This window comes from Gorilla gorilla, chromosome 11, assembly GCF_029281585.2.
Source record: "Gorilla gorilla gorilla isolate KB3781 chromosome 11, NHGRI_mGorGor1-v2.1_pri, whole genome shotgun sequence".
Taxonomy (NCBI): Eukaryota; Metazoa; Chordata; class Mammalia; order Primates; family Hominidae; genus Gorilla; species Gorilla gorilla.
Window position 1 is genome coordinate 61,581,126 of NC_073235.2, and position 25,927 is coordinate 61,607,052.

At 42.9% G+C, this 25,927-nt stretch overlaps 1 protein-coding gene across 12 annotated transcripts in view; it reads left to right on the plus strand.

The window, feature by feature from the left end:
- The window catches only part of TANC1 (tetratricopeptide repeat, ankyrin repeat and coiled-coil containing 1), a 263,670-nt gene that overhangs the window by 111,495 nt on the left and 126,248 nt on the right, over window positions 1-25,927 (plus strand). For 11 of the 12 annotated variants that reach the window (XM_019022527.3, XM_055379020.2, XM_031008670.2 and 8 more), the window contains one exon: window positions 17,418-17,615. In XM_019022527.3, coding sequence (XP_018878072.3) covers window positions 17,418-17,615 — 198 coding nt within the window. Of the gene's footprint in view, window positions 1-17,417; window positions 17,616-25,927 lie in introns of those variants that run through there. The other variant, XM_063694865.1, reaches the window with a different exon arrangement.

Below are 25,927 nucleotides of genomic sequence, written 5' to 3' on the forward strand. Positions count from 1 at the left end.
AGTGTCAGGGAGTGAGACTGCATTTCTGGGCTTAGAAGTAAAGGATGTGAGACTTGTTCAGTATTTGCCATCAGCACAGGGAAAACCAGGAGAAAGCCTGGCTCCAGGACCTGGAGGCTTCTGCCTCGTACGATCAGAAGGTGGATAGATCTTCCCACTCTAGCATGGCTAGAACTCTTAAGAGTCTGTGGTGCTCCATCTCTATTGATGACCCCAGCTCAGTAACTATACCTGGTATATTTCCTATGTAAAATCTGTACCTTGAAGGCAGAGCATTCTGAATAAAGTTGGAAAAAGAATAGCTTTGCAAAGATTGATGATAGACTGGTTCCCCATAGGCCTAGGCTACGCATCACCCCTTTTTCCAGAGCGAGGGCCTGGAATGAAGACAGTTCCTCCTCTGCCCCTGGAGCCTGAGATTTGCTTTGGCTCCTTGAGGTGGAAGAGGCTAAGAGTTCAGCTGCCCAGAGCAGCTCTGTATACAGCCTGGCTCCTCTTGGGTTTCTGATGCCTTCTGTGGCACTGTGCCCTATCCCTCAGCCAGCCAGACGGCCTCCCAACTCCTGACCAGCAGGTAGGTTTTGGAGTGGTTGGTTGGTATGGTATTGTGATTAGAGCAGCTTATGGTGCCAAGGTGGCAAGCTAATTTTCACAGGCTCACTCCACCTTGGGCTCCCTGTGGGAATGGTAGGCCAGGCCCAGCAAGCCATGTCCCACCACATCCTCCTCTCAGGAGGAAGGGCCAGCTGTCGAGACAGCAGCTAGTTCATAGCATGGCCTTATAACTGTATAAAGCCAGGCATTGCCCATGAGCAGAGCTGGAACCAGAGCTTCAGTCAGTAAGAGGGAGGATTATCTTCAGGAGAAGACAAGGAAGAAAATTGGCTATCTTTATAGTTGCACTGTCATAACCAAGTGTCCACATTCAAAATGTATAGTGTCCATCCCTCATGTAATGGTGGTTTCTGGCCCAAAGGGAGACTGTCCTTTCAATTAGAGAAGGGTACAGAGATAGTCTAGGTGGGAAGGCCAGAAGTGCTGGCTGCTTAGCCACTGGGACCACCTGTTCTTGCCCCACTGCCGTCTAGTGGGGCCAAAGTAAAGGTTGGCTGTGGGTGTCTGTGGATTGAGAATGTGGCAGGGATTGGTGCTCCTACCTCCCTCTGGCCGAAGATGGGGTCTACCCTCTGTGTGCCTGTCACCACCAGCAGTCATAGCTTCCCAAATGGAGATGTGGCAGGAAAAAGTTCTAAAAAGAAAACGGGCAACTGTATTGTGTTGGGGAGAAATTGATGGGAGATGAGAAAACAGTTTGGATTTTGTGTATGGGAGTATAGTTGTCTGTAACTTTGCTTATATGCTTTTTTTTTCCTTTTGTATTTTAAAGTAAGTGAAAGGCTTTGGCTTGGAAAACCCTAGAGAGATTGGAGGGGCGGGGCAGAAACCTGAGGCTGCTGCCCCGTTATCTGCCTTCACGGTACTGTCCCCTTCCCCCAGCTCCTCCCTGGCCCCATGGGCCAGGCCTCAGACCTTCCAGCTAACCGCTTCCCAAGAGCCACTTCTCTGATGTTAGCCTATAACCAAAGGAGCTGGGGGATCCAGGTGCAGTGACCAGCCCTTCTCAGCCCACTCGATCAGGGTGCTCCCCACCTGCAGGCAGGAGGCAACACCCTATATGCTACCATCAGACCCTTCCAGAGCCCACCTGCTGCCCAGCCCTGCCCTGCCCTGCCCAGCCAAGCCATAGCCTGCTCTGCCCCATCTGGGGGTGCCCTGCTCAGAGATGGGCCAGCAGGGCTATACTCAGCCTCCCTAGTAAACAGAGACTAAAGAAACCTCTGGGGTCCTGTTTTCTGGTCATGTGATCCCAGGGGTGCACACAGGCCCCTTGGGTGTCAGAACAGAAGGGCATGGGAGAGAGGGCCACACTCCTGCAGTCTTGCTCTGCTGGTGTAGCGGGCAGCTGCCCACTGCCACCCGACCCTGTACCGAGGGCTCCTGAGTCAGCAGATTAAGTATTTTGTAAATTGTATTTAAAATACATGTTTTAAACTTGTTAAAAAAAAAAAAAAAGACGGTGCTTAGAACAGTGCCTGAACCACAGTAAGCATCTTACAAATGTTTGCTTTTATTATAATTTAGGTAATTTCTATACCATTTTGTCTTGCTTTTCTGCTCCTTTACACTCTCCTTTTGACTTTGGTAAGTGGTGGCATCTAGGATATTTTTGTTTCCTAGCTCACTTGTCTGTGTGGCAAACATGACCCTCGCCTTTCATCTGCAGCAGATGGAGGAAAAAGCCATGGTAATAGGCATGTCGTTAGCAGAGTGCTGTAGGGACAGTTGCTGTAAACAGGCTTGGGGGATATGTGTTCACTAGGAGACAGAAGGGGGCAGGGATATGAGGCCTGAATGCAGGGACCTAAAACCAGAAAACTCTGTGTCTTCAAAGATGCATGCACATTCAAAGAGTCAGTGTTCACCTTTGGCTTTACAAGAATGGGCTCTACTGTAATTGTGTAGTGCAATGATTCCTAAACCTGGCTGGTTCACCTAGGCCCTTGTGACTCAAATTCCCTTAAGACCTACCGAATTTAGTGTTGGGGTCCAAGCATCTATTTTTATTTATATTTTTATTCTTTATTTATTTAAGACAGAGTCTTGCTTTGTCTCCCAGGCTGGAGTGCATTGGCACAATCTCAGCTCACTGCAACCTCCACCACCTGGGTTCAAGTGATTCTCCTGCTTCATCTTCCTGAGTAGCTGGGACTACAGGCACTCACCATATGTCCAGCTAATTTTTGTATTTTTAGTAGGGATGGGGTTTCACCATGTTGGTTCAAGACCGCCAGGCTGGTCTTGAACTCCTGGCCTCAAGTGATCTGCCTGCCTTGGCCTCCCAAAGTGCTGGGATTACAGGCATAAGCCACCATACCTGGCCTATTTTTTTTTTTTAATAACGATTTTTGAATGGTTAGCCATGTTTGGGAGTCACTAGTATGCTGTTTGTTCCTGGGTCTCCACAGGGCCTGCCCCCACCAGCCATGTTGTATGTGACTTTAAAAACTCTTAGAAGATCCCTCATTATCTAGTAAACTCTGTTTTTGGCAGTACTGTAAAGATAAACTTGGAATACAAATCTACAAGCAGATGAGTGAAAGGGTTCCATTAGAGAAATAACAAAGGAAGAGTATTTGATCAAAGTAATTTGTCAGTGTATTTTGTTTGGTTCTTATACTTATGTTGATTTCCTTGTCAACATTTGCTTATTTTCATACTGATACTTGCAAGTTAGATACACAAAAAGTAATAGCTATTGAACGTAATTTTGATGCTTAATTTACATGCCAATTTATAGAATTGTTAGAGGGCTCTTTTCCCAGAGTAACACTCAAAAAATGAATGAAGTAAGTAATTCACATTCCATTTTATATTTGAGAATTCATGATTAGAATGGAATGTTAATATGGTTAGCTGTAGTCAGACAATATTGACATTGTTGCTAAGATATTTTACGAGACATGTCATTGAGACTGCTGTTTGGAAAACTGAGCAGTGAATTTTTTTTTTTTTTTTGGTGCTGATGGTGGAATAGGGATAAAGTAAACAAAATATACAAGATACATACAAATGAGATATAGAAAAATGCAGTCATCAGCTGGGCATGGTGGCTTACGCCTGTAATTCAAACGCTTTGGGAGGCCGAGGCGGGCGGATCATGAGGTCAGGAGTTCGAGACCATCCTGGCCAACATGGCGAAACCCCCTCTCCACTAAAAATACAAAAATTAGCCGGGGGTGGTGGTGGATGCCTGTAATCCCAGCTACTCAGAAGGCTGAGGCAGGGGAATGGCTTGAACCTGGGAGGTAGAGGGTGCAGTGAGCCGAGATCGTGCCACTGCACTCCAGCCTGGGTGACAGAGCAAGACTCCATCTCAAAAAAAAAAAAAAAAATGCGGTCATTTCATTTTCTTCGTCACTCCTAGCTCCCCCCCAATACAGGCCTGGGAAAGACCTTGTTATATAGCCACATGTACATGGCAGATTTAGTCTGCTTTTTTCTAGAATGTGAGCTAAGTTGGTAGTATTTTTGAACATGTTTTTGTGGGGAAGAAACTTTAAATACTGCCTAGAAACTTTGAGGCATTTTTTCCCCCAAAATGATCCCGTTTTCCTTGTAAGGAGGCGAGGTAAGATAAATGGTAGCAGCTCCCTTTTATTCTCTCCCTTCTCTTGTAAGGAGGCCTTTTGGCAGACAGCTTTGCTGACGGGACTGCCAGAGTTTGGATTTGAGTAGTTAGTGAGGGGGTGGTGTACTGCTTAGAGTATTGTTCTAAAAGTCTTTTTCCCTTCCACTTATTTTTCCACCCCCAAAATGTCAGCATGTCCAACATGACAGAATGTTCCTGACAATTATCACTCAGGGAAACATGACTTGCTAAATTATCTGGGGCTAAGTCAGACTTTCTTAAGCACCAAGCAATGCTCCATGCTCAGTATACACCTTGGTTAGGGAATATGCTATCTGGGACAGTCCAGTGTGGTACTGTGGTTAAGAGTTCTGACTCTGGAGTCAAACTGCCTGGGTTCAATTCTGGATCTGCCACTTTCAGGGTAGGGGATCCTAGGCAACTTAGCCCTCCTCCAAGCCTTGATTTCCTCATCTGCAGCAAGGGGGCAATGACAGTGTCATTTCAAATGGAATGGGGTGAATAATTAGTGTATTCAAGTTAATGTATTGCTGTGGTTTGTTCTCACCAAAACCTCATGAATGGCTTGGTGCTGTTCTCCTGCAGCAAGTCAGAGTTCTTGCTGTGGGAAGACTGGGTAAGTCCTCATGGGAATGGATTAGTTCCAGAGAGAGTGGGTTGTAACAAAGCCAGGATACTTCTCAGCTTTTCCCCTCTTTGCTTGTGTCCACTTCCCGTTTGACTGTCTCTGCCGTGTTGTGATGCATGGGGAAGCCATGGCCTTGCCCTTGAACTTCTCAGCCTGCAGAACGATGAGCTAAAGAACTCTCTTTTCTTTATTAATTGCCTAGTCTCAGGTATTCTTTTATAGCAACTCAAAATGGACTTGATATATAGATGTAAAGTGCTTAGCAAGATGTCTGGCACACAAAGGAAGGCCTTAAGAACTGCCAGCTTGATCATCATTATTAGGGCCGATATACACAATGGGCATTGTGTTGGTCCATTTTGCATTGCTATAAAGGAATACCTGAGGCTGGGTAATTTATAAAGAAAGGGGGGTTATTTTGTCTCACAGTTCTGCAGGCTGTAGTGCCAGCATCTGCTTTGGTGAGGCCTCAGGAAGCCTTTATTCCTGGTAGAAAGCCAAGGGGGAAGCAGGCATGTCACATGGCACGGGAGGAGGTGCCAGGCTCTTTTTAATAATCAGATCTCTAGTGAACGAATAGAGTGAGAACTCACTCATTACTGCTGGGAGGGCACCGAGCCATTCATGAAGGATCCACCCCCATGACCCAACACCTCTCACTAGGCCCCACCTAGTGGGGATTACATTACCACATGAAATTTCAAAGGGGCAGATGTTCAAACTCTATCAGGCATACACACATAGGTAAAACAGTACTCAATGTAAATCCTGTCATGTTACTCAGGAATGAAACAGTATGTGAAGTTCGAGGATAAGTGGCCTCTGGCAGTAATCTCAGGGCTTGGTGAGTAATTGGGATGGAGAATGGCTTTAGCAGTGGGGTATCCTGTGGTTAGTTGTTGTCCCTGGGTTGGCCTCATTGCACAGCTCCGGGGGCACTATTAACATAGACGTGACAGGTGCAGCATGGTGGTCCACTACTGTTGTCATTTCTCATGTCACCTTCAAGAAAGTGCTGTGAAAAAAATGTGGAGTTCTCTGTTATTATAAATTAAGAGGGTGTATTTGGATTTTTTTTTGAGGAAGTTTAATGTTAAAGCATTAACTGGTTGAGATTGCAGATAGCTGGGGCAGTGAGGCTCCTTTTAAGTGCTTTGAAGCACCTAGGGTGAGGCACTGGATCTTGGACCCTGCAGTGTCTGTAGGGTGAAGCTGATCCAGAACTTCATTGTGAGAACAATCAATAGGAAAGACCATCTGACATTAGAGAGACCTGGATATGGTCAGTTGGAGCTGAATGGACAAGGGCAAGTGTGTGGCAGGCAGATTGAGCAACAACAGTGGGCATAGCTCGAGGTGCCTGAATAGGGGAAAAGTGAGACCTTCCTGGAAGAGGACTCATGACAGCAGGAGCCTCAAGAACTTGGCAGGTGTCCAATGTGGCAGCTTGCAGGGGAACCTCTGGAAATAAAGGGAGATGGATACAAATTTGAGTTTCAAATAAATGTTCACTGGAAAATAAAGTATATTTTATTTTATAAAACATGTCAGAATGTATGTCAAACTGAAAATGTAAAAGGAAGGGGAAAAAACCGTTCATACTTCCACTCCCTTCAAAATAACCACCATCATCTTACTGACTGCCTTTGAACTTTTGGGTCATGTATCTTACTTATTTTTCCATAGTTATCAGACAGCATATAAAAGATTGTGTATACTAGCTTAAATGTTTTTTCTACATGTTTTTGAAAATGTTCATATGGTAAACTGATTTTTTTTTTTTTTGTAATTTGAGTTCCTTGGCAATGAAAACAGTCATTGTGGTGTTCCGTGCTACTCTGCTTGTTTAGAGGGGTGGGTGGGGGTAAAGAGAGCTTTCCTTGCCCAGCGTCCCAATCGTGAAAAATGTAAGCTATTGTTAGCGAGTTCTGGCAGGCAGCATCAGTTATTGCTTTAGGGATCTCCAGAAAAAGTAAGAGATTCTTTCTGCACTGTGGGGTGAAGGATGTGGTTCAAAAAGCCCGTTTCCTGAAAGAGAAGGCTGTGGAAGAGGGGCAGTTGAGTGAAGTGCTGGAAGGCCAGGACTTATACAGTTTCTTATATTTTTTAAAAACCATAGTGTCCCCACTGTTGAGTAGTGGATTCTGTTTTTTCTCTGAAGGAACTTGTTTCTTTCAGAAGGATAAATGGGTTGTACATTTTCTGAGCTTTTGAGCATCTGAGAATGTTTTCTGGTTGATCTCATGTACAATAGCCTGGTGCGGTTTTAGAAGATTTGGCCGTGCTTTTTTTCTCCCTCAAGTTTTGTAGATGTTGCTTTTTTTGTTTTTCTGGGGTTTTTTTTTTTTGGTCATTGTTGTTTGTTGTTTGTTTGTTTTGTTTTTGTTTTTTTTGAGACAGGGTCTCCTTTTGTTGCCCAGGCTGCTGTACAGTGGCACAATCACAGTTCACTTCAGCCTCAACCTCCTGGGCTCAAGCGGTCCTCCTACCTTTGCTCCCACAGGGTTGGGATTACAGGTGTAATCCTGTAATTGGATTACACGATTACACCTGGCCAATGTTGCTTTTTTGATTTCAGGCTTTCGGTGTTGGAGGGGAGGGGACAAGGGTTGTGGGTGAAATTGTGTTCACCAAAAAGGTACATTGAAGTCTCAACCCTTGATACCTGTTAAAGTGATCCTGTTTGGAAATTTGCTCGTTGCAGATGTCAGGAAGTTCAGATGAAGTCACACTAGGTTAGGGTGGGTCCTAATCTAGTAGGACTGTTGTCCTTAGGAGACACAGACACAGAGGGAGAATGTGATGTGATGACGTAGGCAGAGATTTGAGGCATGAATCTATAATCCAAGGAATGTCAAGGATTGCTGACCACACCAGAAAGGAAGAGAAAGGCATGAACTAGATTCTCCCCGAGAGCCTTCAGAGAGATCATGGCCTTGCCTGATACCTTGATGTTGGACTTGGAGCCTCCAGAAATGTGAGAAAGTAAACTTCTGTTGTTTAGGCCACCCTATTTATGGAACTTTGTTACAGCAGCCCCAGGAAACTAACACAAGAGTTCTGAGTGCAGTCGGGCTCTGGTGCCTTTCAGAGGCTCCAAGGTTTTGTTTGTATCCTAGTAAAACACCTTTTTAATGCTTACCTGGAAGCCTGTGATAATTTTTCTTAGGTTTTTAGAAAAATTACTTTATCTTGTCCTTATTTCTTCTCAGAAAGGTTTTTGTTTCCCATATCTGTAATATTTTCTCACATTGTTAAAATTTTAGCTCCTTCCCTCTGCTTCTTGGGGAAACCTTCCCGAGCTTATTCTCTTTATCATGGACTAAGTTTTCTATAGTATCAGTTTTCCTTGACTACCTGAAATGTGGATCATGCTTTTTAAATTTCCTGCTTTTCTTTCCTTATCTTTAATAGTCTGTAGTATAGATATATAGTATAGAATGCCTTAGTCTGTAGTATAGCTCAAGCTTGTCCAACCCACGGCCTGTGGGCCACATGAGGCCCAGGACGGCTTTGAATGCGGCCCAACAAAAATTTGTAAACTTTCTTAAAACATTATGAGACTTTTTTTGTGACTTTTTTTTAAAACTCATCAGCTATCATTAGTGTATTTTACGTGTGGCCCAAGACAATTCTTCTTCCAATGTGGCCCAAGGAAGCCAAAAGATTAGACACCCCCGGTATGGATTGTCATCAGGAAAGAAACACCCTATGAAGGGTCTGGAGGCCAGGCCATCCTATATTCTGTTGATGGTACCAAGCGGTTGACAGAATTTTGTTCTCAGTCGTCTTTGAGTGTTCAAGCAGATGTTCTCTTTCCTTTCACTAATAAGCTATGTTTTCTCAGTCCTGTCATTGATTATTTTGGGTGGTGGTTGGGGGAGGCTTATCAAAAGAGAAAAGATGTAATCAGCCGGGTTTTACTGATCTGGAGCTGTTGTTCCTGCTGGTGGGCACAGGGTGGAGATACAGAGGCCGACTCCAGGGTCAGGGGTTTGCTATCTTCCCCCCTCCACGGTGGGCTGGGCTCTGATGTTTTATAGACTGGAGTGTGGTTAGGCCACCAATTGTTTATGCCAACAACAAAGGATCCTCTTTTGTCATCTTTAAAATTACTGGAAATTCTTTCCTTTTCTGGCAGTCTCTTCCTTTTAGTATGGTTTTTTTGCACTTGTGAGTTTTCTTACTTTGTAGTTAGATATTTTACTAGGGTATTGGGAGAGGCCTTGCCAGGACTGCTAGCCAGATGCAGTTTTAAAAAGAAACAGGAATTCATGCGTTTATCGCCTGTACCCCACCTCCACCCCTCCCTGCTCCTTGAGTGGCTGTTCCCCCTCTTCTCTTTACTTCTCAGTTCCTTGGTCCTGTCCTGCCTCATTTCCTTCCTTTTTAGCATCTGTTTTCTTCCCTGTCCTCCCATTACACTCCAACCCTCATGTCTCTCTTTCCCTCTTTCCTCCCTGGCAGACTGGATGTTTTCCTAGTGCTTTGGATTATGCATGTCCCATGTGAGCAGGCATCTGCAAGTGTGCCCACACCCAGCCACCAACAGCAGAGATGACCAGGACCTGGAAGAGAAACAGAAGGGTGGGAAGAGAAGAAATGCCAGCTGACCCAGAGCCCATCAATGACAGGAGTGTGGCAGGCTCAGCACTGCTGGCATCCAACCTTCAGAGCAGGGCACTGGCACTCTTCTTCCTGTCATGCCCGTGTCCACTGTAGTCAGCTGCAAACAAGCCTGCCTCCGAGCAGTGCCTACACACGTGTCACTTCGAGCACATGCTTTGTGGAACAGAGCTCCATTTCACCCACTTGCCAAGTTAGGCCTTAGTAGGTGGCCCATTTATCCTAAAGATCTTAAAATTGACACATGGCTCAATCCTTGGGAATGTACATTTAAATATTTACAGGAAATGTGCACATAGGAGAAAATATAAACCATCTAAACGTGTGTATCTTAACACCCATGCTTCAGTTGATCAGTTCCCATTCCCAGAGGCAGCCACTGCTACTGGTTCGATGTGTATCCTTCTCGAGACCCTCCATGCAGGTACAAGTGTCCATGTTTGTATAGATGTAAACATAATGTGTGTGCATACATACATATGTAGATACACATATATATACACATATACCCTCAAGGAATGTACATTTGGAATGGAAACTTTTATTTTAATCATCTGCATTACTTAGTACAGTAGGCCTTGTAGTTCCTTTTCTCCCGACCTCTTTGTCTTGGGAAGTAGCATAAGCATTCCAGATCTTTTTGACCACCTTCTTGCTTCTGTGGCTCTCGGTCCTGGCTGCACAGTAAAATCACTTGGTGAGCTTTAAGGACCATCGCCTGTGCCATTTTCCCAACCAGTTAAAACAGCCTCGTTCGGCAGGGATCGGGGGTCCCTCTGTGTGGAGGGTGTTGGGAACTGCTGCTCTAATCAGGTGTAGCATCAGTAGGCCTGGCAGAGCCACAGAATTCAAGCTGCAGTGTGTTCCACAGGACTGGTGGACCTGGACAAGTCTGTGCTGGCAAGGAAATGTAGAATCCCAAATTCCATGCAGATCGACGATGAATCCTGCCAGGTTGCCTTCCACCACAGCTAGCTCGCGACTTCACCTTTCATTGGGCCAGGCAGAATGACCGGACCCAGCGCCACTGTGCTGCAGAAGCAGCAGGCCCAAATGCTGCAAGAGTTAATAAATGTCCAGTACCCACGGAGAGGAGAGGAAACTAGGGTGCTTGATGACTGAACACCTATCCTGGATCCATTTAGCTTGTATGGTGACAGCATGAGGTGTGACTGAGAGAAGATTAATGATCACTGGGCCTGGGTACCTCCCAAAAGGAGTGCTGCAGGAGTGCTGTGGAGCTAATTAACCAGCCGGCATGAAAAGTGAAAATAGACGAGGGAAGAGGGTGTTTTTTTTTTTTTTTTTTTTTTTTTCCCTCTGTGGTGGCCCAGTACTGTGCGTAGACCTACATATACTATTTTTGGTTTTCCTTCTTAAGTATGCAAAATGACATAATGTTGAAAGCCTCTCTCAGTAGCCTTCTCCAAGGGGAGCAATACTGAGACAGTGGACTCTGGATCCCGCTGCCTGGGTTCAGACTCAGCTCTGATATATGCCAGAGTGGCCTTGGGCAAGATACTTGATCCTTTCTGTGCCTCAGTTTCTTCATCTGAAAAGGGGGCTAATAGCAATGGCTAATTTGTGGGGTGGCTGTGAAGATTAAGTTTAAATAATATATGTATAAAGCACCCAGAACCCTGTCCTGGCACCTAATACATCTTAAAAAAAAAAAGAGCATTTATTTTAAATTGCACCCCTCTGGGAGTTTGGGGGTGGGAGTTTTTCTGAGGTCATTTATTTTTAAAGCACAGAAACTCTTGCACGCTGATATGTCTTAAAAGGAAAACTTTGACAATTAGAGAGGAAATGCCAGTCTGTTTACTCATCTGTTTCAGGATAAGGCACATTTGTACGTTTGGTTCTATAACCACTGAGTATTAAGAATAAAACCATGCGGACAGTATTTACTGATCTCTATTTAGATCCCACTGGGTGGATTTTTGGAGACAAGGATATGCTGTCCTGTTGGCTAGGTTTCTTGTACCCTAGGAGTTAGCTGCTTTCTTGCCTCTTAGTGGTACTGTTTGAGAATTAATCATGATTGTCTGAATAAAGTTTTTGAAAATTGTTTTCTTGGATGCATTTATTTTCAAAATGTTCTGCCTGAATATTAGGAGATTCTATAAGACATAAAATGGCTTAAAGTGCTTTTAGTTGTAGTCTTCGGAAGGGTCCAAAAATGATACTGGATCTTGTGGAAGAAATCTTTCAGTTTTCTGTAAATATAGGGGTAGGGTTGTGTGTGTGTGTGTGTGTGTGTGTGTGTGTGTGTGTGTGTGTGTGTGTGTGTGTGTATGTAGAGTTATGTGGTTATAAAACCTTTAAGAAACATTAGTGCACTGTAAGGCAGGGACTGCACAAAAGGTGCCCTAACACATTTAATGCCCTAGTTAAATGCATTGCACAAGTTCCGTTTTCTGGAGCTGGATAAACAGAACATCTTTCTTTTTCTATTCTAAGCTTCTATCGCCCCACCCCACCTCAGCCACTTCAGTGGCACAATAAATGGAAATCTTATTTCCTGCCTCTGCAGACCTATTTACCTGAGTGTCTAAGTGCACCCTTGCCTTTCTCAGGCCTTCCCTTCCTGAAATATGCTTTTACTTTCATCTCCTTGCCTTCGTTGCCCTCATTTTTTAAAGCTGTCTCTAATGCTGCACTCTATGTACTTTAATCTGTGATGTTGGATGTTGCCATTCTGCATAGCTGCCTTTAAACATTCATCTCTCAGATTGACATTTTCTTCCATTATGAATTGAAATCCCTTTTCACAGCCTGTAATGGTAAAAACATTTTAAAATAAAGAACTGTTATCAAAAGCCATTTCTGCCAATTTAAAACGCCTTATTGGATGGCTTTATTCCCTTTGATAATTTTGTTATCTTTGCAAACTGTGACTTTGACTTACTTGTATGCGTATATATTTTTATTTATTATGAACAGAGAGGTTCTTATAGATGTCTGTGTGTCCCCTTGCCCTTTCTGGACTTTTATTTTTGGACTTAAGGGAATTGATGATTTTAAAAGAAGCAAAGGAGTGTGTGTGTGTATGAGTGACAGAGGCTATATGTAACCTGCAAAGCCTGAAATATTTACTGTCATACCCTTTGTAACAAAGTGTGCTGACTCCTTATGTATTTAAAATACTCATTAAAAATGTATCTGTTTTGGGGATCTCTATCTTTTTCCCCAAATTAAAGCTCTTAAACGTGTGAAGTGGTGAGAATGTTAGAGCCTGAGCTGACCGGTTGTAGGGAGGTTCTAGCTGTGATCCCTGTTCCTCAGGGTTACCTTCCAGGCCCCAGTCTCCCATCTGAGACAGTGTGATTGCATTTGATGCTGTGCAATGGAAAGCATTTTGGGGTAGGTGGGACTGTCTGTGGTGTGTAAATGTTCCAATGGAAACACCTGCCAGTGAAGCTGGAGGAGGTAAATTACTAGCCATTGATAACATGGTTTTCATACCCTGGAGAGGTTGCATCGTCCTACCTGGCATTTCTGCCTGCAGTAACAGGAAGGGTGATTGAAATGTGCTTCCCATCACTTAATCAAGGTGGGGAATAAAATAGGTCATAGTTAAAAGAAAACAGTATCTATTCAAGGGTTAAGAAATATGCCAGCTGTGCTGGTTGTTGCAGTGAAACATCTTTAATTCCTCTTAAATGTCTTTAAGCTTCTGCTGAGGAATGTTAAATCTACTGGAGAATCTCTGGTGTCTTGTTGCCCAGAACCAATAATTGTTCACGTGGATGCCCCTAAGAGATTTTCACTTTCTGCCCCTGGCATCATCGTGATGCTCTCTTTGTTTGACCGTATTCCCCTTGCCCTTGTGCAGTTAAAGCTCCTGGCTCCAGAGTGCTAGATCCACCCAGCTTTGTGCTTCCTGTTCATACATAAAACTTCTCTCCCTACTTTGTGCCTTTCTAATGAAAGGATACTGGAAGTTGGAGATCTTTCATTGCCTCTGAAAAACAAACCAAACAGAACAACATGTTTGAGAGTGATTATAGTGAGATGGTAAAGTAAACTTGAAATGGAAACCTCCCCCCACCTTCTCTTAAGCCTCGTTTTATTGCAGCCTGCATAAAATCATAGTGCTGGAGCCCAGCTGCTCCAAAGGCTGAAGGTCCTCATGCTTACAGCATGCTTTGGAAACTCATCCGCACCACATTTGCAGTTAATGAAAATATTTGCTTTGCTTGTTATAAACAAAGTTTATGGGCAGAATTTATAATTAGGAAACTTTTTAATTATTTTTCCCTTCAGTGCCTAATTTCTCTTGTGTCATGTTGGAGAATTATAAGTATTTAAGCAAATAAACCTTTTCTCAATGCTGTTTATTTCTGGTGGTGGTACATGTATTTCTCCCTTCTTTTGTGTCCTCATGCAAATTAAAGGACTTGAAATCTGGGTTTTTATTTGTTTTTGTATAGGTCAGTAATACTCATGTGTGAGTAGGGGAGACAGTGCCTTTGTGGCCTGTCAGGCCATCCCACAGCCATTTGACTAGCTGGGTCTGTGATTTAGGCTATGTGAGAACAGCCACAGGGCAATGTAGCTCTCTTCAAACCACATGGAAAACCAGTGTCACCTCTTCAAGGTCCCCCACACGTCTTTTGTATGTAATGTTCTGGGGCTGTGGCCTCAGTGCTTTCCAAGTTCTGATCTGTCTCTTGGTGATTCTTGCCTGTACACCCATGAATTAGGTGACGTGATGTGGTTCTTGTAGGTACAGCACCTGCTTGCATTCTCAGTGTGAGAGTGAGGTGGTGATGAGAAAACAACCATCCCTCAGCTTTTACAAGTTTGTGGGGTCAGAGGGCATCCGGCTCCACTGCAAGCTGGCATCATGGTGCAGCCTAGCTCTGCCTTAAGATCTGTTTCCTCGCCAGACAGTTGAAGGGAAAGCAGCTGGGAAAACTCGTGACCTGGCCAAAAGCCTCGAGGTGGTTTCTCAAAGATTCCAGGCTCATCCACAGTGCTATAAGACTGGCCCCTGTGGTTCTGGGGATTGGTGACAATGGTATCTTACAGTGCTGGCTAGCAAAAGAAGGTGGATGAAGCTTGTGTGTGTGTGTGGGTGGTGGGGGCCAGCCTGGGGGCCACTGCTGTCCACACAGCCTCTAGGAGGAAAGGCCTCTAACTCCTGTCTGCTTCTCTCCCTTGAGGACAGAACTTTGTCCTGGGCATTTGCATGAATGTCCTTATTTTCGTAATGCCAGTGAGAGGTGTTTTTTTTTTTGTTGTTTTTTGTTTTTTTTTGAGATGGAGTCTCGCACTGTTGCCCGAGCTAGAGTGCAGTGGTGTGATCTCGGCTCCCTGCAACCTCTGCTTCCTGGGTTCAAGTGATACTCCTGCCTCAGCCTCCCCAGTAGCTGGGATTACCGGTGCCCACCACCATGCCCAGCTATTTTTTTTGTATTTTTAGTAGAGACGGGGTTTCACCATGTTGGCCAGGCTGGTCTCGAACTCCTGACCTCGTGATTCGCTTGCTTCGGCCTCCCAAAATGTTGGGATTATGGGCATGAGCCACTGCACCCAGCCCTAGTGAGTTTTCTGATCTGTCTTGTTTCTTCAAATGCCAGTCATTTGGGCAGTGAGTGATAAATCTTTAGTTTCCCAGGTTTATAAAAACCATCCATGCATAGGTAACCCAGGAGAGACTAAAATTATCTGACTTTGCTGAATGCCCATTGTGGGGCTTTTCTGTTCACTGCTCTGCTGTGAGTTCCCTTTAAAAGTAAGGCATGTGCCGGCCAGGCGCTGTGGCTCATGCCTGTAATCCCAGCACTTTGGGGGCCAAGGCAGGCAGATCACGAGGTCAGAAGTTCAAGACCAGCCTGACCAACATGGTGAAACCCTGTCTCTACTAAAAATACAAAGATTAGCCGGGTGTGGTGGCGGGCGCCTGTAATCCCAGCTACTCAGGAGGCTGAAACAGGAGAATCGCTTGAACCCAGGAGGCGGACATTGCAGTGAGTCAAGATCGTGCCATTGCACTCCAGCCTGGGCAACAGAGCGAGACTCTGTCTCAAAAAAAAAAAAAAAAAAAAAAAAGTAATGCATGTACCTGTCCTATATGTCTCATATAAGGCATATGTCCTATATGGAGGGGGTAACTCTACTGCCTCTCGACTCCTAACACAAAAAACAAGCACAGTGATACCACTTGAAACTTGATGGTCTGGTTTGTATCCCCTTTGAGGCTTGTACACAAAAATCTGCAGAATTTAGTTCCTGCCTAGCTAGGCAGCTTTCATTGTTTCTTTTTTTAAAATCTGGTCTTTGATTGTGTGTGTGTATGTGTGGTTTTTTTGGTTTGTTTTTGGAGCCAGGAAGGAGTGGCAAGGACTGATTGGATAGCTTTTGTCGTAGAGACTGGTATGCTTTTGGGAAAGTTTATACATCTTTCAAATTCTGCTCTCTGTGACTTAGAGTTTGAAGATGCTTTTTAAGAAGCAGGTAATTATTTACATTCTTTCCCTGCACATCCTCAGTTCCATCTTAGTACATACTAAGGAGCGGGGAAGGTGATTGGTGGGGAGAAGCAGTCAGAGGAAAATGTGTTATCTGAATACATAAGGACTGGCTGTATTTTTTTTTTTTTTTTTTTTGGGGGGGAGACTAGTTCCAGCCAAGATACTCTTTCTTGTATATATTTTTTGACATTGTGATTACATCCTTTCTGCTTCTTAAGGTTCTGCCTACCCTAGAATGTTGTTAGAAATGCTTATTCCCTGGTGCCACAAAGAAATAGCACTCAAACATAAATTTAATTATCTCAGCAAGGCAGTTTTTACTTTCTGCAGAAAGGGTGCTCATCACAGATGGAACAATGGCGAGAGCACACCTGGACAGGGGAGGGGCAGGAGTTCTTATTCCTGACGTAGGTAGCCCCTGCTGCTGTGTCGTTCCCCTATTGGCTAGGGTTGGACCACACAGTCTAAGCTAATTCTGATTGACTGTTTTAAAGAGGGCAGGGGTATGAGCCAGAATGGCGGGGTAAGTAGCTTGGTGGGAAGGACGGTTAGGAACAGGTAACTAAAGGTGACTTAGGTCAGAGCAGGTGACCGGGATGAGTCAGGACGGAGCAGATAACCAGGGAACAGACGTGAACTACTAATTAGGATTGGCGGGAAAGTTGTTGACTGAAACTAGAAGCGAGAAGCCAAAGAGAACCAGGAAGTTAAACGCTAAAATGGAGAATCAAAGAATAAGAGCTGAACATACTGACATACTGGTTTTTTTGAGGAGAAACTTGGGGTTTACCATATTTAACAATGTTTAATTTCCTAATAGTAAGCTTGTTTGTCCCCAAGCTTGTTTAGGGGTGGAGTGTCAAGCAGAAGCTGCCTAATAAGTGAGCAATGTTTCCAGTCCCATGACTGGTTTGGGGCTGTTTGAGTTTTAGGAGGGTGGCCCTGTGTCATGGGGAGTGTTGAGTAGATGGGATGAGAGCCAAGGGATGGTGCTGGGGAGGAATGTGGATGTAGACTACACTCTCACTTAGACTTTTCTTATTAGAGAGGAGCAGTGGAGGCCTGGGAGTTCTGGAAGGGTTGGTATCTGAATCTGTTTTACTGATACTCATGTATGGCTAGTAAGCCCTCTCCTTTTCCTTTTCTGAGATCAAAGCTTCTTGTGGATCATTCATACTTGACCTTGATCTAATCCCAGATCAGTGGCTTCCTGGATCCTTTGTTAGGGATTGAAACCAGATCAGTTAGGGTAGTGCAGAAAGGCACATGGAGCAGAGTTCACTGATGCTTGAGTTTTCCCTCACAGCGTAAAAAGTTTCAAGAGTAGTGGGGGAAAAGTCATTTAAAAAAATTCAATACACACATCTGATATGTGGGAATTATATTCTGAGAATATAGTTTATAGGAATTAAATTTGCATCAACTTATAATGAATGGATGGTTTAACCTAAGTATTCTCTCTCTACTCTAGGAGGTGACTTTGGTCCAGAGACTTCTCCAGTCCTGCCCCTTGACCACAGTGCTGACTCTCCTGTGAGCAGTCTTCCCGCAGCAGAGGACACCTATAGGGTGAGCTTGGCCAAAGGTGTCTCGATGTCTCTGCCTTCCTCACCTTTGCTGCCTCGACAGTCTCACTTGGTGCAATCAAGAGCAAACAAAAAATCCCCAGGTAAACAGGCAATGAAGGAGCTGCCTTGGTTATATATGTAGTACCTGCATTGAAAATAAGCAAAACTAGTGCCCATGAGAAATCTTCTGGGAGAATGTTTTTTCTTTGTTGCAGTATCTTCTAGAAGAAATAAATCTTTTTTTTTTTTTTAATTTAAGGAAAAAGTATGGTTTTAATAGATTCATCCTGTTTGGACTACCAGGCTAGATTTTTATAAAGATTTAAGATTTTGTTATCAGTACTGATGTTAACCAGCAATTTTGTTGTTTTCTTGCTGATGAATTAAGGAGCACTATACAGTTATGGCACCCACTAATGATGTTTCTTTTGATCAATGACAAACTGCATGTATGATGGTGGTCCCATGAGGTTATAATACTGTGTTTTTACTGTACCTTCTCTATGTTTAGATACGCAGATACTTGCCACTGCATTAATAGTTGCCTACAGCATTCAGTATAGTAACGTGCTGTACAGGTTTGTAGCCTAGGAGCAATAGGCTATGCCATATAGCCTAGGTATGTAGTAGGCTATGCCACCTTGATTTGTGAAGTACACTTGAGGATGTTTGCACAATGACAAAATCACCTAATGACGCCTGTCTCAGCATGTATCCTAATCATTAAGTGACACATGACTGTAATCCAAACTCATACATGGTGTGTTTAAAGGTTATGGATGTAGGCAAATGTCATCTGACAATAGTCTATTTATTACTACCTAGTATATACTGATGTATTTCATTTGATTACATCATCTAGCATTTGAACAGCTATAAAGTTTGTTTGTGAAAACTCAGACTTGTAAAGGGGTGGGGGAAACGGACTTTGGATTATTCCTATTATACTTTGGAAGTATTTTGGCTTCCCTCTATCAATGTGTTTTACACTTAACATTACCCAAAAAAAACAAAACAGAACTTTGAGAGGTTATGATTCACATGTGAGGAAAGCCTTTCTAAAATGCTGAAACCTTGAGTTTTAAAAATTCTTGGATTTTTTTTTTTTAAGGTTTGTGGAGTGTTTACAAAAGGCAGGATAATTTGGGGCCCAGTTGATCATATGCCAGTGTAAGGATTCTTCTCAATTACATGTAAACATATTCAGAATCTATCAAAAATCTGCCTAGGGCTGTGGTGTCTGTTTCTCTGATTTCCTGGTAATATTTGTGTTACTTGAGATCACATATGCTGACTCATTTAGTAGATCTTTGAGGTTTATGTGCAGGTAAAATTAGGAGGGCATCCTTAAAGGCTCTGAATGTTAGAAACGGTGCTATGAATTGGTGAGTGTCCAAAATCTTTTATTGTTGCAGAATTTTCTGGTTTAGGACAACATTGTTTACAATCCATTAATTAGCTGGAACTCAGGAACCTTTTTGGTATGAAGTAATTTCCTGTGCCAAGGAATTTGACCTGTTTATCAGTATTTGGGGAAGTTCCTGGAATGTCCGTCCGTCCTTCTTTGCCCTCCCTCACTGCTGTATCTCTTTGTCACATTTCTTCTCTTCCTTCAAATCATAGTTCCCACACTGCCTGTCATACTGGGTTGTCCTGATTGGAATTACTCTTCCCAAAAAGTATGCACAGTGTTTTACTTTTTCTTTATTATCAGGTATGTCATTTGTCCTTTTCCCCTGAATTAGTGTGTATATTGACCAAAAAAAAAAACACAAAAAACAAAACAAAACAAAAAAACTTTGCTTGGCTACACTGTAGTCATGCTCCTGAACTTTCTCCTAGGTCTCTGTGTGTGTGTGCACACACATTTTCTTGTAAAATCCGGGTTTCACTAAGAAGCATGCTACTAAGTGTAGCAAGAACGCCTCCCCACCCCCACCCAAATCTGATTAGATTCCTCATCCTCCACCATCTTCCAGGTGACATCTGGTCACCCTGACCTGTCTTTAACAAGAATTGCCTTCCTACCCCTGATGGTGCCTCTTAGTAATTTTTCATGCACCGATACCTACCCTGTTGCTTGGCTATAAATTCCCACTTCCCCATGCGGTATTTGGAGTTGAGCTCAATCAACTCTTTCCCTAACTGCAAAATCCCACTGCATTGGTCCCTATATGTGTTAAGATGGTCCTGAATAAAGTCTGCCCTACTGTGCTTTAAAAAGTATCACTGAGTAGTTTTTTCTTCTTAAAAACATTATGTGCTTCCTCTGTCTGATGCTTGAGGACAAACAAGATGTCTTATACCTCATCTCTATATAATAGATAATAGAGATAATTCAGAAACTATCGATATTTTTAAGGAATCTCTGTTGAAGGTAATGCCAAGTGCAGAGATTTGACCTTTTGTACAATTTGCCTACCTATAGTCTGTGCTACAAATGAATTAATGTTGCTTGGGCCTTAGGACTGGGGAAAACCTGAGAGACTTCAGGGAGGACTGCATGTCAGATATAATTTTATTCACAGATTCAGGGTTTTAGTGGGACTTTAGGTGGGATTGAATGGCATAGCAAGCCTGGAGAGTGTGGCTACCCAGAAAGGTTTCATGGAGGTTATAGGCATGGAGGCAGAAGAATCCCTGATGAAGCCGTGTCTCCTTATATGTGTGTGGACCACATTAGTTTTTGTCTTTTTTCAAGAAAATATCCTCAAGTTTTTCTCCATAGGAATGAAATTTATTTTTGCTAAATTCTTTGCAAGGCCTTAGAATAGAAGGTTAGTAGTTCTGAAACATACAAGCTTCTGATGGATTTGGGATGTTCTCTCTATTAGATGTTTTTGGTCCACATGATAATTAAATAAACTAAGCAGATACATCTGTAACGGAGCAGTGCTTGTTCACTGCCCAAATCTGTACAGCAAATTAGTGTCTCACAGTGGTAATTTGGCTTCATTATCTTGGTAATTTTAATTGGAAAAGTTTAGGGCAGAGATGCTGTTTAAAAATGGCAGTGACTCAATACATCAAATGATGAACAGTATTTTTTTCAGTGTCTAACACAGATTTCTGCTTAAACCATATTGTTGGTAAAAGTATCCAGAGCTCTAATGTTCTACCTGCCTGGTTTTAATAAAAAAAAAAAAAACTGACATATGGTTGTGAATGTGCACTGGATTTAAAAAGACTCATCTATTTTAAAAGCTAGCACTGTTGCTGCTAATGATAGAGTCAATACAGTGTGTCTGCAGCACCCAGAGGTATGGAGCCACTCCCCTCCTCTCCTTCCACACCGGCCCCACAGTGGGTCATGCTCTAGGGTCGTGCCATCATTCAGACATGTGCTCCGAAATTACCTTGATGACTTCTGTTCTGATTTGTAAGACGCCCCCACCCCTGCCAATTCCTCTCTTGTTCAAGGTTAAAAAACAAAAACAAAAAAACCAAACTTGTTTCACTTGTTTGTATAGAAACTCTTCACTAATTGATGCTAATCCAGAAACTGTTAGGGACTGGAACAATTATTCTTACAAGGATCAAATACTACAAACCCCTGTAAGAAGACACTCTGAACAACACAGCCTGTATTAATAAAAATATGTATGTTAATACAATTGATGATTACTTCCTGGATCTTGGGAACTGTGGGCCAGAGATAATTTAATTAACCTTGCAATAATGTGACCCTGCATGTTACATGATTGAGTTTCTTACTTTCCACTCATATTGAGGTTATTATTTTTATTTACTCTTCTGCCACCTTCCTCCATTTATTTGTTTTTTTTTTCATTGTTAGAAGATTGTTTTCTGAGTATTGTTTCAAAACTTTTGTTTTTAATGGTAAATATATTTTCTGTTAATGAAAACAAGGACCAGCATCCATTAAAGTAGTTCTGTGGCAGTTGCAAGTCTTTTTGGATTAAGAATTCATCAATATTTGTAATTTGTGCCGTTGTTTTCCAGAGAAGAGAAAAGCTCATTTCCTGTGATTTGTTAGTAATATCATTAGATACTTTATAAAGTATCTGCATTTATTTTCCCAGATCACTCTGGGCCCATTATCAAACAATCAAAACATCATGCATGAATGAAAAGCAACCCTTTGAAATGCTGTGATGGAGTAAGACAGCAGATGGTGACAAGTGGGTGATACTGCCCTACTCCTTGTATGGAGACACTGGAGAGTGCCGGCCACTTCCGCTTCTGCTGATTCCAGTTCCAGTTCTGTCTCACAGTGGACATAGCTGATGTAGCAGTTTTGAAAACTTCTCTGCCTGTTTTGTTAAGGGAAAAACCGCTAAATTGACAGGCTGTGGAGTAGAAGCCATATTGTCTCTTTGATTCTTGGACCATGAGTTAATGTCTGCGAAGGCGCTCCCTCCCCCAACCTGCAAGTATTTCTTGTAGAAAATCTGGAAATCCCATCGAGAAAGAACTACTGTGAACATTTTTTCTTCTAGTCTTTTGAAAAAAATCTGCTCCACCTAAACCTGAGACCACATTATGTAACCCTCTTGTGTGCTGCTTGTGTCACTTAAGTTTTTTTAATTTGTTTTGAGACAAGGTCTTGCTGTGTCACCCAGGCTGGAGTGCAGTGGTGCTATCAAGGCTCACTGTAGCCTCAACCTCCTGGGCTCAAGCGATCCTTCCACCTCAGCCTCAAGTAGCTGGGACCACAGGCATGCACCACCATGCCCAGCTAATTTAATTCTTTGCTTTTTTCTTTTTTTTTCCTAGAGATGAGGTTTTCACCATGTTGCCTAGTTTGGTCTTGAACTCCTGGCCTCAAGTGATTCTCCCAACTGGGCCTCCCAAAGTGCTGGGATTACAGGCATGAGCCACTGCACCCAGCTCTTGCTTAATATTTTATCACGAGCAATTTCCAGTTTACTTGAAGAGCTTGATATTTGTTGTCCATTGTTTCAGTATCTTATAATTGATTTTTAAACATTTCTGATTGTTGGATATTTGCTTTTTTTTTTTTTTTTTTTTTTCTGAGATGGAGTCTCGCTTTATTGCTCAGGCTGGAGTGCAGTGGTGTGATCTGGGCTCGCTGCAAGCTCCGCCTCCCAGGTTCACGCCGTTCTCCTGCCTCAGCCTTCCGAGTAGCTGGGACTACAGGCGCCCACCACCACGCCTGGCTAATTTTTTGTATTTTTAGTAGAGACGGGGTTTCACCGTGTTAGCCAGGATGGTCTCAATCTCCTGATCCCATGAGCCACCCCGCCAGGCCAGATACTTACTTTTTAAAAAATTTTTTAGCATGTTATAATTTGTTTTCGCTATTCCTGGTGTGAATATTTTTTAATTATGGTGAAATACATATAACAAAATTGACCATCTTAACCATTTAAGTGTACAGTTCAGTGGTAATTACACTCACGTTGTTGTACAACCCATCTTTAGAACTTCCAACAGGAATACTTTTGTCCAGTGATATTTACAAACATCTCTGATATCTCCTTGGGGTAGCAGGTTCCCAGCAGTGGAATTATTGAACTAAATGGCCTGCATTTATAAAGAGTCTTGATACATAGTGCCCACTTCCTTTCCAGAAAGGCTGTATTGATTTCATATTCCCTCCAGCATTCTTTGAGTGGCTGCTTTTTGAAATTCACATCTTCTGGGAACAGCTTAAATGGATGGTGCTTTGTGCAGCCTAACTGTGGACTACTGACAATTTTAAGAGGCTGAGAGACGTCATTCTGTAGCTGCCTTCTTTAGAACTTCCCTTCTGTCTGCACTTCTCAGGCAATTTTCATTTTCTTTCTTTGCACGAGATTGTGTCGGGAATTATGACAGCTGAGTCAGATCAAGTTCATGGTCAGAAAAACATTCAGCTGGCTCCCAGTTTCAGCCTCCTGATGCGGATCCTAGAGATCATGGAGGTTCACAGGCATGTTGGAGTTGGAGAGGCCTCCAGAGCACATCCTGTCCAGGCCTCTTTGCAGATGTGCAAGCAAAGACCCCTTGGTCATTAGGGAACTTGTCCAAAATTCATGCAAGTTATTGGTAGACCCTGATCCTCCATGCTGTCCCCAGCGTCTTCTCTTATGTCAGCCAGCCTGTGCCGGTGTTCTGCCTGTACGTTGTTGGCATGTGAGCTGTAAATAATGTGAGTGTGTTCTGATTTCATAGAAGGTGTGGGCAGGAGGAGGGCATGGGCTTAAAGCCTCACATGGATCCATGAGGCTGCTTCTTGGAGGGTGAAGAATAACACAGGACATGCACAGCCCCATTTCTCCTTGTAGAGCCAGCTGGTTCTAGTCCTTGCTTCCACTGCTGAGTGGTTGGGACCACAGTTGACATCTAACCTTCAGAAAGGATAGTTCCTCCTGGTGAGGTGAATAGGAGAGCATTCTTTGTTTCCTCCTAGAAACTTGTTATATGATGGCCTCCTTACTGCGTGCCCAGCTGTGAACGTGACGCACAGATTTTCTGTTGTACTTGAACATGTGTTCATACATAGAACCAGCGTGCATGCATTTGCTCTACTTCAAGTCCATTTATTCCCCTGCCAATGAGTCCTGGTTCACCTGTATACAATTTGGCTATACTCTGGAGTCAGACCAGGAATTTTAAAGGGTACTGATGATGCCCAGCTCCTACATTCAGAGACTCAGATTAAATGCATATGAAGTATGGTCTGGACATTGGGATTTTTAAAAAGGCTTCCTCGGTGATTCTAATATGTAACAAAGTTTGAGAATTACTGATAAAGAATATGTGATTATCTCATATAATTGCTTTTCCATGAGGACAAATATATGTGTATATATTTGTTTTGAGACAAGGTCTTGCTGTGTCACCCAGGCTGGAGTGCAGTGGTGCTATCAAGGCTCACTGTAGCCTCAACCTCCTGGGCTCAAGCGATCCTTCCACCTCAGCCTGAAGTAGCTGGGACCACAGGCATGCACCACCATGCCCAGCTAATTTAATTCTTTGCTTTTTTCTTTTTTTTCCTAGAGATGAGGTTTTCACCATGTTGCCTAGTTTGGTCTTGAACTCCTGGCCTCAAGTGATTCTCCCAACTGGGCCTCCCAAAGTGCTGGGATTACAGGCATGAGCCACTGCACCCAGCTCTTGCTTAATATTTTATCACGAGCAATTTCCAGTTTACTTGAAGAGCTTGATATTTGTTGTCCATTGTTTCAGTATCTTATAATTGATTTTTAAACATTTCTGATTGTTGGATATTTGCTTTTTTTTTTTTTGAGATGGAGTCTCGCTCTATTGCCCAGGCTGGAGTGCAGTGGTGTGATCTGGGCTCGCTGCAAGCTCCGCCTCCCAGGTTCACGCCATTCTCCTGCTTCAGCCTTCTGAGTAGCTGGGACTACAGGCGCCCACCACCACGCCTGGCTAATTTTTTGTATTTTTAGTAGAGACGGGGTTTCACCGTGTTAGCCAGGATGGTCTCGATCTCCTGATCCCATGATCCGCCCACCTCGGCCTCCCAGAGTGCTGGGATTACAGGCATGAGCCACCCCACCCGGCCAGATACTTACTTTTTAAAAAATTTTTTAGCATATTATAATTTGTTTTCTCTATTCCTGGTGTGAATATTTTTAATTATGGTGAAATACATATAACAAAATTGACCATCTTAACCATTTAAGTGTACAGTTCAGTGGTAATTACACTCACGTTGTTGTACAACCCATCTTTAGAACTTCCAACAGGAATACTTTTGTCCAGTGATATTTACAAACATCTCTGATATCTCCTTGGGGTAGCAGGTTCCCAGCAGTGGAATTACAAAAAGAAGTACAAAATAATGAAAATATTGAGTCCCTCTATACCCCCGAAAAGACAACCACTTTTGATGGTCGCTCCTGCTTTGTTTCTATAGTACATAACCAACAGTAACACATTTGCCCATTCCCCCAGCATTGGACAGGTAAGAGGTCCCCCGTTTTCTTGTATATTAAGATTTAAAGGCATCTCTGATATTTTTATCAGACTATGAAAGTGAGTTTACTGGGCCAAAACTTACTTGTTTAACATTGTAGATGAATTATTATATTTTTAATGGCCATTGGTAACTTTTTCTTTTGGAAATTCTTTGTGATAGTTGTCCTTTATTCTACTAGGACAATATGTGTTTCTTATTGATTTAGCACAGCTTCGTTGTTTTAAGGGTATCAGTCATGTATGTTTTAAAAAAAAAAAACTGTTTCTGGTTCGTTTTCCATCTAATTAGGTTACAGTGTTTTATGACTCACAGAAGTTTTTCATTTTCTCCAGTCAAATTTATGTATTTTTCCATTGTGATTTATTCCATTGCATTTTTTAAAAAACAGCTTTATTGAGATATAATTTACATACCACATAATTCACCCATTTAAAGTTTACAGTTCGATGTTCTTTTTGTAGCATTTTCACAGGGTTGTGCAACCATCCCCACAGTCTTAAT